Source organism: Monomorium pharaonis, chromosome 7 (assembly GCF_013373865.1).
Source record: "Monomorium pharaonis isolate MP-MQ-018 chromosome 7, ASM1337386v2, whole genome shotgun sequence".
Classification (NCBI taxonomy): domain Eukaryota; kingdom Metazoa; phylum Arthropoda; class Insecta; order Hymenoptera; family Formicidae; genus Monomorium; species Monomorium pharaonis.
Genome location: NC_050473.1, coordinates 6,249,376 through 6,264,996, shown reverse-complemented (window position 1 = coordinate 6,264,996; position 15,621 = coordinate 6,249,376). Strand labels below are relative to the sequence as shown.

The window sequence follows — 15,621 nt, the reverse complement described above, 5'->3', positions numbered from 1 at the left end:
TTCGATGTCTCTCTCAGGACATCTATCCGCGTCGAGGGCCTTCATCAAGGTGCTCGTCGCAACCAACTACTCTTTCCCCCTTGAAATAAAGAAATAGAAGCATTTTAAATAAATTCACACCAAAGTATTTTGGAAAATCGCGAGTAAATTAACTTAAAAAACTAAAGCTTATCTCGCCGTGCGCTTTACATCGTCTCGTGTTTTCGCGACCTGTTTTTCCACCTTTAAAAAAAAAACGTTACTAATAAATCCACAATAAGATAAAATTAAACTTACGCAACTCTTTTTTGTATTTGAAGTCGTATCATGGGTTTTATGGATTAGTCTAATTAGTTTCACGCGCGTTTGCTTCGGGAGTGCCGACCGATTTATTTGAAAACAAAGTATGTTATTCGCGAGTGTCGCGAGTGTGCAACAAGAGGAGGAGGAGATGCAGGCCTGGGCAAGGCCTCGTGTCATTCCGCAGTGTCATTCCTTGGAGTGAGTATAACTTATTATTTGTATAAAATCAATAGTTTTTTCCATTCGGTTTTACTAGATAAATTACAGCATTATCGAGAATCAAGTAAAATTTTATACAAATTTAATTTTATGAAGCTTTTTTTATTTCGAAAAATATTAATTATATGACGATTATATTAATAATTAAAAGAATAATAAATTTTATATGTAACAATCATCTTTCATTTTATATTAGCAATTGTGAGCTCTATTTTAATTTCAATCTATATGTATGTTAAAGTATTTTACAAAATTATTCTATCAATTAATTATTGTATTTACTTAATGAACCCAAGTACAGAGCTGCATTCCCTGAATTATTTTTTACAATATTAATTGTTCCTTTTGTTCTGCTTTAAATTGGACTTTGCGTTTGTTTGTTACAGAATCACCGTAGCAAGTGTTCAGTTGTGCAACGAGAGGAGGAGGAGGTCCAGGAAGGGCATCGGGCATCAGCGGAGCAACCTTGAGGTAAATATTTTTTATTTGCACAAATGATTTTTATTATTTATTTATTTTAATATATAATATAATATTTAATATATAAATTATAAAATTTTCAAAAATATTTATTATTTTAAGCACTGTTTTAATTTGAATCTTATATTTGTGTGTTACAGTATCATCGCAGCTTCGTGGCTGAATAACTCCGCTCGTTGCGCATCGGATCGGTGAGTGACGATTTTTTTTTATAAAACAACGAATCTATAAAATTTATATTAAATCTCTTTATTTATTATGTCTTATAAATAATACAGATAAATGCGACTTTTCATAGATTCGTTGTTCTAAATGTTTTTAAATTTTTTTGTTAAAATATTTTTATTTAAAACAAGTATAAATGTATATACTTGTTTAATTCGCTATTACTTAAATGTCTTAAATTATCTGGCTGTCATGCAGCTAGAATGGATTTGGCCAGGATCAACGAAAGGTGAGTCCAATCTGGCCGGAAAAAAAGAAGAAATTTATCAAAAGAGTGTCAAAAATTAACGTAGGTAGGTAGGGATCCGGGTAGGTAGGGATACGGGTAGGTAGGAATGTGTGAATAGGTAAACGAATAAATGGAAATACGGATAAATAAATCTAGGGTTGTAGGGCTCGCAAATGTGTTGTTTACCGCCTGTTTCAGACTTTTCTCGTTAGGTCATGTTATAGGAAAGAGGAGGTTTTAGTGGGTAGGCGGCGGTGAGGCTTTTCGTCTGACGTGCCTTCCGCTGAATCCCACACTCTCCTAGTCTTTCGGGGAGTCTTTTGAAGATTTCCTCCTCTATAAAAAAAAAAAAAAAAAAAAAAAAGCCGGCAGATACATACATAAAAAGTATGTACAAGTAAGCGGGAGCAAGGAGACATAATTCGATAGTTAAAATTATTAGACGGAATATTGACAATAATATGTAGACCGCAAGTTTAGTAATAATAAATATAATTAAATTTTTTATGTATAATTTTTTAAATCTGCGTTATAATATATAAACTATGTAATAATAATTGTACAAACGGAAAGCGCGCATAATTGATTTGAAAATGCGAATACGATAGGTAGAAATACTATTGGAATTTGCCTATTTATAGCTATATATAGGTATACATAAGAAATTTCGATTGTAATATATTTTAGGATTGGTTTGTATTTGTATTATTATATCATCCGGGTAGCGGGTAGGAACTCCTTATGGACAGTCCTATCAGGGGAATTGAATCAACCCCTGCCCACCGCAGATTCCAGGGGCTCCCTGGTCCGGGGAACCAGCACCTGCCAAGGATCCCTGCCCAGGGTAACGGGTGAAGATTGCAAGGGCTAAAGACGAAACAGGAGAAGAGAGACATTAGAGTGGCAAATTAAACAAAGGTGCTAACTTAGCCCTAGAAGAGAATGTAAAATTATCGAGGCTACGTAGTTCTTCAATAGTTCTGTGCTTTGATATCATTTTTAAACAGAGTTCTATCGTTTAAAAATGTGCACATAATTTTAAATAGGCGAAATCAGCACGACACTCGAAAAAATGTGTCGTGCTGGATAGTTATGTCAATTCTGGCGACAAATCTCGGTAGTTCTCGTAGCTCTGTGCTTTGATATCGTTTTTAAAGAGAGTTCTAGCGTTTAACATTTGGCAAAAAAATGCTTATGTGTATAATGTAATTGCGTTCTGAGCTATATATGCACATAAAATGTTAATAACATAATTATTTATTTTGTATTAAATGTATGTGCTATTGAGAAGGTAAAGATATCATCTTGTTTGCTCCTATGTAGCACGGATACACACCAAGAATAGATTTCTTTATTAATTATTTTGATAAATGAGTGAAATCACGTGTAGTTTTATATCCATGTTTAGCGCTGATGCTAATCAAATATCAGTCGCATAAAAAAGACCGTGGTGGCCGCTCTCAGGTTTCTCTCTGACAAAACTTTACTTAAAATCCGCTAGAAAAAAGCTAGAAAAATATTTCATAAAGTTAGAATTACCGTTATCCGCATTTTTTAAATTTACCAGCTAGATGAACTTTGAAAAACACTAGATTTAGCGGGAAAACAGCTAAATTGGCATCACTGCTCGTTGTCTCCCTTCCTCCTGTAGTTCCGCGACTTCCACGCTCTCGTGCGCCTCAATCGGCATTACGCTACGAGATCCCTGTGTGTTCATTCCGTCGAGATTGGCGTTCGTTGATCTTGTCCTCGTCGTCGTTGATCAATCTCGGTGTCGATCCTTGGAATATTCAGTCGCGAGTATCGAGAGCTCAAGTGAAACCCTCTCGCGCGTCTCTTCTACCGTGGCTCTCCGATTAAATCCCATCTCTCACGGTAGAATCAGCGACGACATCGTCGTTCCGACGTGTTGACAGGTGACGCCACGATTCGCTTGCCGCTGCGTTTATTAATTAATAAACGGACCGGCTGTCTTTAGACGCGTGCTCTTGTCTCAACAAGATTCAACGGAACAACGGCTTCAGTTTAGTTCAGAATCTCTACCGCCGAGTTTTTTCTGCCGTTTTTTTTTTTTTTTAGAGGTATCTATTTAGATAGTGTGCTCTCGGCTCTAATCAGTGTATTCCATATTCTGCTATTTGGACATCCAGTTTTTAAATTTTCCTTGCCGGGAATCGAACCCGAGCCTTCTGGGTGAGTGCTAGAGACCTGTTCTTTATCGCTGCACTATTGCACTGGTGCAATAAGCTAAAATAAAACAAATTTTTTTCTTATTCTAACTAGTGCAGCAGTGCAAGAATAAAAAACTAATCTAAAGAACAGGCTTCAGGTATCCTAAATTAAACCATATCGAAAATGTCAAACGTTTTTTTTTTTTTTTTTTTTTTTTTTTTTTGAGAGTTTAATGTCAGATCTACTTGCAGTAGATAGCAACAAATTGTTGTTTAACATTTGAATGAATAGGTTATGACATATGGATGGTAGCAGCTTGTGTGAAGTTAGGCGATGTTTGCAAGCGGGAAATACAAATCTCCATTCGTAAAGTTTCGATATAAACTCATTCATAATAAACGATTTATGATAAATTCTGCGGTTTTAGAATCTAAAATTTATAATTCTAAAATTATATTCCGGTGAAAATAAAAATCCGAGTGTAAGTCAAATGTAAGAAGAGAGTGATAAAAGTGTAAGCGAAACTTTTATGAAGCGTCAATGCTTTCTTTTACATCATTGTTTCAATTTACGTTTTATTCAGAAATTTTGTTTACGTTTCTATTACTTTCTCCTTGCATTCTACTTTTGTTCCAATTGATATTTTTTTTAAGGTATGAACAATTATACGAACAATTATTTCAACATAATGAATTTATTATTAAAGTTAATATATAATTTTATTATTTATATTAAAAAGGTATTCTAGTATAGAGTGCACAAGAAGTTTGTTTACTTTTGGAAAATTTTTTAAATACTGCTACATAGCTTTCTATATCTTTATACTTGTATATATTTAATAAATAATTTAATCTACAAATTTTGATATAGTTAAATGTTTATCGATTTTTACATTTTATAAATTTCAAAACACATTTTTTAAGTTAACTGACATGATTTTTTTTTTAATACTGGAGTTAATTGGTTTTAACGTTTACATATATTAGTAAAGATTATTGACTTTTGGAGAAATCGTGTCAGCCAACTTGAAAAAATGTATTTTCCAATTTAGATAATGTAAGATAATAAATATTTTATCGTATACAAATTTATAAATATTTATTAAATGTATATCTAGATACTTAGATATATAAAAATATAGAAAAATATGCAGCAGTTAAAAAAAATAGATCACTTCTGTAGACTAATTTTTATCATTTGTATAGCAAAACATATACACATACAACACATACAATATTTCTATGCTGTTTAAATAACTTTCACTATTATCAGTTTATAGGTAACATACACTCTATAATTTTGGGATTATAAATTTAGTTAGAAAGTTATAAAAATTTGTACGATTTATATAATATAAATTTGTAAATTATTAATTCTTAAGTATATGATAATAATTGTTATTTTGCTATATTATAATGATTATTTAGTAAATATATTTTTATGTATTATATGTTAATAAACATTGTGATTGTTTAGGTCTTTTTAACGATACGTAGAAAAGATGATCGTTAATTATTCCAACAATTTGTTGAAAAATATTCATGAAAATTTAACCTTACCAGATAATGGCGAGACATACTTGGTGCAAGGAGATTACGAGTATTGGCATTATGGTTGCGACGGTTTTAATGATAGGGTGATTAATTAATTGGAATAATTGTAATTAAAAGTTTCTTGCGTACTAAATCACAAAATATAAATATATATTTACCAATATTTAGGGTTGGGGATGCGGATATAGGACACTTCAAACTATTTGCTCATGGATTATAAATAATGAGAATTTAGAAAAAAATGTTCCAAGCGTTAGTAAAATACAAGAGATCCTTGTCGAGGTGGAGGATAAAGACAGATCGTTTATCGGATCGAGAGAATGGATAGGAAGCTTTGAAGTAAACTGAATTCTTTAGTCTATCGAGGAGTTTTACATAAAAAAGATTTTATATTTCGCATACTTTATAGGTATCCGTTGTTTTAAATCAACTTTACGAAAGTCTTAGCAAAATAATTCACGTCTCGAGCGGGAAGAGCTTGATCGACCAAGTGGATAACATTAAAAGACACTTTGAGCGATTTGGCAGTCCAATTATGATGGGTGGGGACAGAGACTGCTCTAGCAAATGTATAGTAGGATTGCATATCGGAAACGAAAGTGTGTATCTGTTAATTGTGGATCCGCACTTTGTCGGAAGAGCGAAAAGTGCGGAGCACTTGAAGAAAGATCAATGGGTAAAGTGGCAAAATTTGACTGATTTCATCGATAGCTCATTTTACAATCTGTGTCTACCGCAACTCAAGTACCGTGGACTGGGCGATAAACAATATTAAATATTGCATATAAAACAAATGTAATAATGTAGAAATGGAAATGTAAATGTGAGATTATAGTTTAATATAAAATAGAGAGGTTGAACGTAGACAAATAGATAAAAGACAAATGTAAAAGATAATGAAATAAAAAAGATAGTAATAGCAAATAATTTGCATTAATCAATAATTAATTATTTGTATTAGTACAATATATATAGTACATAACACAATATATAGTACAATATATTTGTATTAATACAATAATTTATTACTGTATTATATATATTTGTAGTTGTAACATTGACATCAAATTTAGGAAAACGTTGGGTTATTTATATTAATTCCAAAAATTATTTTTTTGGAGTGATTATACTTCTAAATTGTTTAAAAAAAATCTTTTTGTTAAAAAAAAAACGAAGAAAAAGATTGTTTTCTAGATCCTGGAAAGTATTTAATGGATATATTTTATTTTATTATTTGTTACAACTACAAATATATATAATACAGTAATAAATTATTGTATTAATACAAATATATTGTACTACATATTGTATTTTCTGAATTCCGGCTATTGAGACTTTCAATCAGGACTTTCAGTCAAGACTTCATTATACTAAAATTTTAGCCAATTCTATCCGGGACCACTTTTTCACGTGTTTTGTGCGGAGTCTTCTATTACTAGAACTTTCTTTAGAAAAATAAGTGGTTGCATTCCTCTTGACGCTGTCCTTTAAGGCCGCAGCACAGACTTTTGCATAACGCATAAGAGAACAAACCAATCACAGGCTTCTATTTTTATCCTGAGGAGAGAAAAGGCGATTCTGATTGATTGATTCTTTTAAGCGTTATGCATTATACAAAAGTCTTAGTTGCGTTCCAAAATTCACTGCCAGTACTGAAAATCTGTAGTATATGTAACGTGGCCTATAGATTTTCAGTACTGCTAGTGAATTTTGGAACGCAGCTAAAAATGAAATAAGTGCTGCTCCCAGCGCTGTGAGCGCCAAAGACAACGCACCCGGATTCATGACGATGCAGTCGAACTTAGCTTTTTAACTGTGTATGACGTACGATTGTGTAGTTGGTAAGCATTAGTTTTATCAGTTTTATGTATTTCAAAGTATTGCCTCTGTACGTTGTTGAAAAGCACCTAAAGGTTTAGTAGCTTATTCAAATTTTAGATCTCTAAAATAATCATACTCCATTTGACGTATTCTTGTTGACGTTATTTGAAAAAGTCCTTTTTCAAGAACTTCAACGAATTTTGAAATATATTTGTATGATTTAATTCTTGGATCGTGCCATTCAAATTGATTAAACTCAATTGAAAAAGAATGAAACGAATAATACAAAAGAAAGCTCGGAAAGAAAAATCTGTTGTGATCGAAAACAGTAACGCAACACAGAGCGATAAAATTACATTAGATTCGAGTGTCTATTTACATTACGACATTCTGAGAATCATCTTTCAATATTTACATGCCAGGGATCTGGCGAGTGCCGCAATGGTTTGCAGGTATGTATGTATATCTTAAAATGCCCAGCTTTTCGGCTCAATTTCTATTGTGATCCTCTAGACTACCGCCTGAAACTGCTTGAGACTCGGCCAAGCTACCGATCACCGATCACGTGTATGACGCTGTCCCTACGTAAAAAACGTGTTGATCGTTGCGTATTTTCGTAAATATTTTCTTTTATTCAATTAAAAGATAATAAAATATATAAGGCAAAAAAGCAATATTTTATATCAATTTACAAATTATTAGACACGCAAAAATAAAAAAGAACCAGAAAAAATCGAAATATTTTGTATAAAAATTTACTTTGATTTTATCGTTTCTGTATCATTTGAGTTCAATGTGTTTTTCAATAATTTGATCGAACAGCAGTTACTAGCCGAGTGTAAAAATTAAATTAAAAATTAAACTTCTACTTATTTGTGTGCACATATATATATTTTTATATCATTTATTTGATACAGATTGAAATTAAAAGTATGCAATAAAATCTGCAGGATCACGCACATAAATTTTTTCGTAGAATGACTTCATTAGTTATACTGTGTCATAACCCAGCTATATTAACGTGAATAAATACAAAAAATTTGATTTTTAAATTATCTTTTCGTGATAAATCATGTTGTAAAAAAGTAATTATAATATCATTATGCTGTGAACAACAAATATATGACATTGGAAGATGGGCGTAACATATTACAAATTTAAGTACAAAATTATATTTTTTAGGTCTTGGTTAGAAGCTGCAAATAAGGAAAAATGGACAAGAGGTCCTTATTTTTTCTTTAGTACTTCTACCCCTAATATCTCTTCACCTATTCATTTGTCAAGTTATGTCAGGAATATAAAAATTCATCCATCAATAGGTTTTGTTTTTTTTACTAACGATTATTTTAAAATTTCATATATAGAAGGTATACATTTTATACTTTTATTACATTCTTATTGATAGTTATAGAGAAACAAACTTCGTAATCTTATAAAAATAAATTATAATTTTAATTTTCTTATTGGTACATAAAAGGGCTTAATTTTAATTTACTACTCACTAATAATCAAATTCTTACATACATGGTACTGATTAAATATAATCAAATTCATAAGTGCGAAGTTGCGTAAATGCTTAATTTTTTGAGATATTAAAATTTTAATTATTTGAAAATTTTTTGCTATGTATATTTTTAAAGATTTTTGGAGTTTGTAATAGTTTTCAATAAGCAAATAACATTAAATCTGCAATCTTTTAAAACATTGTTTTATGTGGATTTTATAAATATTGTAACATAATATTTTTGAATTATTACTTCATAACGTAATATTTCTATACATTATAATTACAGTATAGAAATATTATTTTTAATGCTCTACTCAAATATTTTTCATAAAACTGTTGCATATAACATTAAGAATTACATATTTGAAAACGTTAGATCTTTTAAATATATAATTCTTTTAAAATATCATTGTATTAATGTAGTGTTAATGATATCTTGCTTACTGCGAAATATTTTGCTTTATATTACAATTAAGTAATCAGATAAATAAAAAGATTTTATTAATAATAAATATTGAAATATATATATATATATATATATATATATAATTTATGATAAATGATTTTTAAAATATTTATATTATTTTTAAATTAATTTTTTATTTATTTTTTTATTTAAATCATAGAGTAATATAGAATTGTTAAAATTCTATATTATTCTATCGAATTAAAAAATTTTATATTTTCTAACTTTTAAATTTTTTTAAGAAAAAATGAAAAAAATGTTAGAATTACTACCTGAACGTTGCAAGCTTATAACATTGCTTTGCGAAGATGTTTCTTTGAAAATACCAACGAGATGCAAAGAGATAAGATCCCAAAATCCGTTTCGCATATTATGTACATTTTTACCACGAATTCCGGAAGTAAAAATAAAAGTATTTGAATTAAAAGAACATAATGACATACAGAAAACAGCTAATTATCAGAAGATAATAAAAACAATTAATAATTATACAAAATCTAAGACAAAACACGAGATGTCTACATGTCTTTTATTATTTTATGATTTTGTAAGTCAATCCATAGCAGAACGTTGGATCTCAGCCATACAAAGAAGGTATAGTTAATACTTATTGTACCTATTGATTATTATTAACATATGTATATGTGTGTGTGTGTATTATTAATATTTATTACTACTATACTTATTAATAATAATCCAATGAATAATAGGTATAATCAATAATACGTTAAAAGTTATAAGTCAGGATCATTATCCAACTATAATATAATTACTAATATAAATTTCTTTCTTTCTGGATGTGTTCAGCAAAGGAAATGACATTGTTTCTGTATGGGGTGGTGAGGTATTAAAGATTTATTTAAAACGTAAATATGTTAATGATTTTAATGAAACGTGGATGAACTACAAACAAGAAATGTTTCATCTTGATTTTTCTTGTGTTGCTGTCTTAATCACGGGTTATATAAAGACATGGTCTATGATTTTGGACCAGAGATGTGGAACAAATTATTTTAATATAAAGGAGCAGATTGAAGCAACATTTAAATTATTTAAGGACAAAGTGAAATTAAAGAAACATTCCATAGGATTTAGACTTGCGAGTTTTTGTGAATACTGTTCTTCAAATCCTGTTGGTTATTTTGAAAATTGCAAAAATAAAAGTAAATTGGAATTAACAATATTCCAAAATTTCTTTCCTAGTGTACCCGTAATAAGTTGTTATGGTTATGACGGATTTGGAAAAACTACTTTTATTAACAAGATAGACAAAGAAAGTAAGTAGTTTCTTTCTGTTCTTGTTAATGAAAATATCGTTTCCCGATAAATCAATGCACAATTTTTTTCGTTTAGGAAACAATGAAGAGGAACATAAATGTGAGAGATCTTGGTTTACTAGCGTGTCTACTGTTTATTTGATTCTTACGTATGGCTGATATTTTGAAAAAAGTTATATCGTTAATAAATGTTTATGAAGTTAGTTAATAAATGCGCGTTAACGATCTTTGTTGCTCTGTGAAATAATTGGGATTAAAATGTAGTTATTTATGCAAAGCATTAACAAGACTTTGTATGTATTTTTTTTATAGATTAAAAATTTTTTTTTCCAGAATTAACGTATTAATATTAGCTTATGAATTGGACTTTATATCGAAAATGAAAAAAATTTGTTTTAGACTGCTCTTTTCATTAACCCTTTTACGCCCGCGAAAAACAAGAAACTAGTACAAATAAGCATGACGTGTTTTTTGAGTAGCTTATTATGAATATAAGATTAAATGAAGACTTGACAAAGATATTGATACATTAATATCTGACAGTGACAACTATAAAATTATTAATAATTCTATAATTTTGCTTTTTTTCCTTTGATGACGGCCATATTTGACTGCCTTATTTTGAATTCTACAAATCTGATACTAGATTTGTAATTAGCGATCTCAAAAGCATATAATAATTGGTTATTGCACAGCAAAGAACAGTATAGTCAATTTTCCAAAGTTATGGTGTGATTGGCGTGTTGTTTACATGTACGTCATGTGAGTTAGACGTTTATTACGTACACATTAGTCGTAATCGAGCATGTTTATTAGTAAAAGCTAAATTATAACCAAAATAGCTGTAATTTGGCTGTAATTTAATTGTATCAGAAGTAACGTGACTATCAGTTTTATATTACATCTAACATATATCAGCGATGATCAAGCGGATCCATGCGTTATTTATATATAGGTCTCGAAAATTAATATTTAAGAATCTGTGCGTTCTGTAATCAATGTACTTAGAAATTTGCGTCCGTATTATTATTATATGTATATTATAAGTTGTAATAATTTACAATTATTAATTAATAAACATTAATCTCTAAAGGAGGTATTCATTTTAGGCGATTTGGGAACTGCAAAGTGAACGTAAATTTCCTTTTTTTTTTATTTTTTTGTTATTGGCCAATTTATACTACCCAATGTTAACATTTTTATAAGGATTTAGCAACGGATTTTGTTATTATTACATTTCGTTGTTGTTCCTGCGCTCTTGACTATTTCCACGATTTCCGGGAGTGCGCATTCGCATGTGCAAGCGCGAGAAAGTGCTGCACGTCGACAACATAATTTTATTAAAATTATAATATTTGAAAATATATAAGAATAGTTTTATAGCCAGTTATGTTTACAGTACAATCATTGATTAATACAGATACAGATATAGATATAGTAATACATCAAATATATTGAAAAATACAGCGTACTTTAAATATCTCACTTTCTTATTAGTTTTAAAGACAGTTTTAATCTGCATTTAACAATAGACAAACACCTTGAAGCACCCAATGCGAAATGTGTTCCGGAGTCGCTAAATTTGCTTCGAAGACTAAACCAACACCGAGGACATTTCGCCGGTTTGAAGTAATATATACGGGAGTTTTAAACGTATTCTGTAACAAGCGTAAAAATATTTATCTATTCTGCAAACCGAAGTTAAAGTTTATTCTATATCTTTATAAAAATATAATACTGGACAATATTAAATTGGCCAATAATTATTTATTTTGAGTATTATTTTGAGTAAATATACTTGAGCATATTGAATAAAAGTACTAACAACAGTATTTTTAATACTTAAAATAAGTATCAATTATTTTAATACTGATTAATTTAATGCTGTCCGGTATTACATTTTTACAGGAGTAAAAGTGACTCTTCAAAGAGGTTATTTTTATAGAGTAAGCTTTAATTCTTATTAGAATGGAAAATTACTCGAAGAATTTTAGCGGCAGTATTTTTGCTTCATAAAATTTAGAGAGTGGATAAGCGAAATTTGATACCTGTAACTTCAGTCTATGAACTTCAGTAGGTATGACGGTCAATATTGGCAGTTCCTCAATCAAAACTTTCGGATGCGATCTTTTCAAACAACGCTCTTTCATATCCCACCTAGCGCCTTCCACATACAATCCGTGCACGTAAAAACCCTGTTTAAAATGCAAATGGCAGAATGTAATGTGATGCTGTTGTAATCCTAATAAAATATCGTGAAAAGCAATTATTATTGGGATTTACATGATTGGGTCTCTCTTCCACATCGTCGGGTTTAGAGAACGTGGACACCGTCGTGTAAATGGCGGAACGATCGAGGGGCCAATTATTCTTGCGGCAAGTCATTTGTACCAGAGCCGCCAGATAAGTCTCCGGAACATGCAATCCGGACAACCAGACCACCACGGGTTCATTCGCGCCTGACTAATCAGAGAAGAAAGCACCGTTAATGACAAAGTTAATATCGCGGAATCACGGAAGTTAAGATGATATGTGACGTTTCGCACCCAGTTTGTGTATTGATTTATTCTCTTTTGAAAGTGGTCCATCCAGCCGGCAAGATTCTTTCGCGTATCTGGCGCCAGTCTGGCCCATTCTTTGGGCAGAATACCGTTATAAAGCGCTGCGGAAACGTTCTCCAGCATCGCGTCCATTCCGATTTCGCCAGCAATAGCCTATTAATTTTGATTATCAAATGCATCTTAATTAAGCCAACATAATTACAAAAAAGGATCTATAAACTATATTACTATAAATAATATAAAAAAGTTTGCAAATGTATTATGAGAAGTTCTTGAAACTAATATCTTCGCTTTAATATAAGTACAGAATGAAATAATTGTGTTAAGTAATTGTTACAAAGTAGGTTTTTAAGTAATAAGGAATATGATACGGATCAATAAAAATGATAAAAAAGTAGAATTTGTGCGTAATTAATTAAACAATTTTTAAGTAATTAAATATAAAGCAATCTATAACAGGTGTGGTGAAAGTTTGAACCTCAAAAGTTTACTTACCTTTCTCAGTTGGGTCAACGTTTTTGTAATTGTTTCTATTAATTTGTTGAATCGCTCTAATTCCTGAAATAGAACGATCGCGGTCGGTGTTACAGCCACGCCGAAATTTCTCTTGACCTTACTAACATCATATTGCGCGGGTATTTTGGTCAAAACCTCTTTCGCTACATTGTCGATAAATTCATCCTTGCTGACGCCGCTGATGTCCATGGCTACGAATTTAATGTGTCATTTTATGGCATGTTATTATAATTATAATTGAAAAAAACGTAATAAATTCGTGACTCACTCTCCTTATCCGAGCCGGCTACAAATACTTTTTTAATTATCTCATTAAATTATCTCATTAAGAATTACGATATGATTTAAAAATAAGATATAAAGGTTTTTTAGTAACAATAATTTTAATACTCGCTATTAATAAAATTAATTAATATTTAATTAAATTTATTTTGAATATTCTTAATTTGAAAATATTATTTTACGTAAAGAAGCATATACACCTACATGAAACAAACATTTAGATTTGCAAATTTTTTTGTGGAAAACGCAAAAAAATATATATGTCATATGTTTAGGTCATTGTCAGGAATATATTTGGTCTACATTTGCCACTTAAATTTTATTAAAAAATAATATAAAATAATGTTGCTATTCAAGTTTTCCTAAATCATATTTAGTAAACGGTGACTTACAGTCTCTTTCCGTTTTTCCACAAAAAGTTCGCAACTCCAAGTGTTTATGTTTCCTTAAGAATAGCAACATTTAATAGTGGCATCATAATTTTGTCGTTGCGATCGACATTATAGAAACAGGGTAAGGCGAGAAAAATATAATGTACTCGCACCAATTTGCGGCTGGAGTTCTATGAGATGCCTCCACATTTTATTAACTGCCTGCGTAAAGTATCCTATTTCGGCGTTTGGATGCAACCCGAACACCTCCGGGCCATTTACCAGCGGGAGCTCTTCGATAAATCGCAAGTAATCGTCGCGATTTCCTTCCGGCGGTATCACGTAGTCGACGATGTCGTCCTTGTAAAAGTGAAACGGTTGAAACTCGTCAAAGAGAAAATCACCGAAATACTCGTCCATATATGTGTACGAAACGCGACGATCGTAGCTGTCTATCACTCTTCCGCCATACATCACCTGGTTATTTTCGAAATTTGAACATGTAAAACACAATGACTTGCATTCAGATTTTATGCCAAAAAAAACTGAATTAGAATAACAAATAAAAATTGAATAAAATTAATTATATAAATTATTATTATTAAAATACTATATTGAAATACTATAAAAAAAGATCTTATTTTAAAAATGAAATTAAATGTATACAAACTGTTAGAAATACTTCTATGAGATCTCATACTGATAAAGAAGATTTTAGATGACACAAATTGAACGTACTTCGCCAATTAAATACTTAAGGCTGTTCCACGGTACTTGAAAGCCCTTTGTTGCCAGTGCCTTCGTCAAATAAGTGTCTAGGATGCTAACACACACATTGAAATCCGACTCATTGAAATCGTACTTTATGTTCCATCCGATCTTATCGTACTTTCTTCTCTCCTGCGATGTTAAGAGCGCTTTATTGAAGTTGCTTTGGGTATCTTTCAAACATTCAAACAATCACGTTAAAGGTTTGCTTGCCTGAATAACTGCATGATAAAACGCGAGAACATAAATTAAGTGCTTGTAAAGTGGATGAGGGCAACTTTCTAAGAGCTGCGGTCGCATGTTGAAGTACGTGTTTTGCAAATTTGGCTTCAATCCACTCGGCGGTTCCATCACCACTGCAAATAAATTTTATTAAAAAGTACAAAGTATCCGTGTGAAAATTCTACCTAGGTTGTAATCAGGGCCAAGTTAGGTTTCTTTACTTTTATTGAGGCCCAAGTTAGGACGCCTACCTTGGTCCAATATCGATTTGTCCCGCTTTTTAATCTAGGGCTTACATTGGTTTTCAAACTTGGGCCAATATAAAAATTTAGCTTGAGCCAAACTAAAATTGTTTAGTATTATAATAAAATAAAAATTTTATTCTTATTATTTTATCAACAGACATACTAAATTTAGGACAAATTTTTATGAATTAATTAAATTCAAAACTATGTTATTTTAATTTTATGTTATTTTATTTTAATTTTATTAAATTTAAATTTATTTTATTTTATTTTACTTTTATTTTACTGTTTAATTTTAATTTTATTTAATTTTATTTTAATTTTAATGTAATTTAATTTATTTATTTAATTTTTAATTTTAATTTTATTTAATTTTATGTAATTTTATTTTATTCGTTAATTTTAATTTTAATTTAATTTTATTT

General features: G+C 30.3%; 4 protein-coding genes and 1 long non-coding RNA gene across 9 annotated transcripts in view; 3 read left to right on the top strand and 2 right to left on the bottom strand.

Annotated features, from left to right (window-relative positions):
- Positions 1–1,022: 1,022 nt before the first annotated feature.
- LOC118646600 lies at positions 1,023–3,059 on the bottom strand. The gene is made up of 2 exons (XR_004964119.1): positions 2,975–3,059; positions 1,023–2,302 (listed from the first exon to the last, which is right to left on the bottom strand). It is a non-coding gene; the product is annotated as an uncharacterized LOC118646600 (long non-coding RNA).
- Positions 3,060–3,143: 84 nt separating this feature from the next.
- On the top strand, positions 3,144–6,081 carry LOC105833327 (ufm1-specific protease 1). Of its 4 annotated transcripts, none has more exons than XM_012674986.3 (4): positions 3,144–3,351; positions 5,084–5,243; positions 5,329–5,499; positions 5,570–6,081. In XM_012674986.3, the coding sequence occupies exons 2-4, from the start codon at positions 5,109–5,111 to the stop codon at positions 5,933–5,935; spliced, it is 672 nt and encodes a 223-aa protein (XP_012530440.1). In that variant the 5' UTR covers positions 3,144–3,351; positions 5,084–5,108; the 3' UTR covers positions 5,936–6,081. The 4 variants fall into 4 exon arrangements, with proteins under 4 accessions (XP_012530440.1, XP_012530441.1, XP_036145720.1 ...); XM_012674987.3 differs by lacking the exon at positions 3,144–3,351 and adding an exon at positions 3,358–3,628; XM_036289827.1 differs by lacking the exon at positions 3,144–3,351 and adding an exon at positions 3,670–4,121.
- A 50-nt stretch (positions 6,082–6,131) lies between these two features.
- On the top strand, positions 6,132–8,564 carry LOC118646598. Of its 2 annotated transcripts, none has more exons than XM_036289828.1 (2): positions 6,132–7,433; positions 8,164–8,564. In XM_036289828.1, exons 1-2 carry the CDS (start codon positions 7,252–7,254, stop codon positions 8,381–8,383), a joined length of 402 nt encoding a protein of 133 aa, XP_036145721.1. In that variant the 5' UTR covers positions 6,132–7,251; the 3' UTR covers positions 8,384–8,564. The 2 variants fall into 2 exon arrangements, with proteins under 2 accessions (XP_036145721.1, XP_036145722.1); XM_036289829.1 differs by lacking the exon at positions 8,164–8,564 and adding an exon at positions 7,495–7,651 and having other exon boundaries at positions 6,138–7,433.
- Positions 8,565–9,199: 635 nt separating this feature from the next.
- On the top strand, positions 9,200–10,564 carry LOC118646650. Its single transcript, XM_036290060.1, has 3 exons — positions 9,200–9,548; positions 9,762–10,231; positions 10,308–10,564. The coding sequence occupies exons 1-3, from the start codon at positions 9,202–9,204 to the stop codon at positions 10,388–10,390; spliced, it is 900 nt and encodes a 299-aa protein (XP_036145953.1). The 5' UTR covers positions 9,200–9,201; the 3' UTR covers positions 10,391–10,564.
- Positions 10,565–11,397: 833 nt separating this feature from the next.
- The window catches only part of LOC105833329 (dynein heavy chain 10, axonemal), a 40,690-nt gene continuing 36,466 nt past the window's right edge, over positions 11,398–15,621 (bottom strand). Inside the window, exons 36-43 of the mRNA XM_036289590.1 lie at positions 14,943–15,085; positions 14,700–14,861; positions 14,135–14,438; positions 13,288–13,499; positions 12,778–12,945; positions 12,515–12,694; positions 12,280–12,426; positions 11,398–11,889 (exon numbers count right to left, since the gene is read on the bottom strand). Coding sequence (XP_036145483.1) covers positions 11,743–11,889; positions 12,280–12,426; positions 12,515–12,694; positions 12,778–12,945; positions 13,288–13,499; positions 14,135–14,438; positions 14,700–14,861; positions 14,943–15,085 — 1,463 coding nt within the window. The 3' untranslated portion in view covers positions 11,398–11,742. The remainder of the gene's footprint in view (positions 11,890–12,279; positions 12,427–12,514; positions 12,695–12,777; positions 12,946–13,287; positions 13,500–14,134; positions 14,439–14,699; positions 14,862–14,942; positions 15,086–15,621) is intronic.

Coding starts and splice junctions, on each gene's coding strand:
- LOC118646650 (XM_036290060.1), top strand. CDS start 9,202: ATGAAAAAAATGTTAGAATTACTACCTGAACGTTGCAAGCTTATAACA. Junction 9,549..9,761: donor ATCTCAGCCATACAAAGAAG/GTATAGTTAATA, acceptor GGATGTGTTCAG/CAAAGGAAATGACATTGTTT. Junction 10,232..10,307: donor TAACAAGATAGACAAAGAAA/GTAAGTAGTTTC, acceptor TTTTTCGTTTAG/GAAACAATGAAGAGGAACAT.
- LOC118646598 (XM_036289828.1), top strand. CDS start 7,252: ATGAAACGAATAATACAAAAGAAAGCTCGGAAAGAAAAATCTGTTGTG. Junction 7,434..8,163: donor AGTGCCGCAATGGTTTGCAG/GTATGTATGTAT, acceptor TATATTTTTTAG/GTCTTGGTTAGAAGCTGCAA.
- LOC105833327 (XM_012674986.3), top strand. CDS start 5,109: ATGATCGTTAATTATTCCAACAATTTGTTGAAAAATATTCATGAAAAT. Junction 5,244..5,328: donor GCGACGGTTTTAATGATAGG/GTGATTAATTAA, acceptor ACCAATATTTAG/GGTTGGGGATGCGGATATAG. Junction 5,500..5,569: donor AATGGATAGGAAGCTTTGAA/GTAAACTGAATT, acceptor CATACTTTATAG/GTATCCGTTGTTTTAAATCA.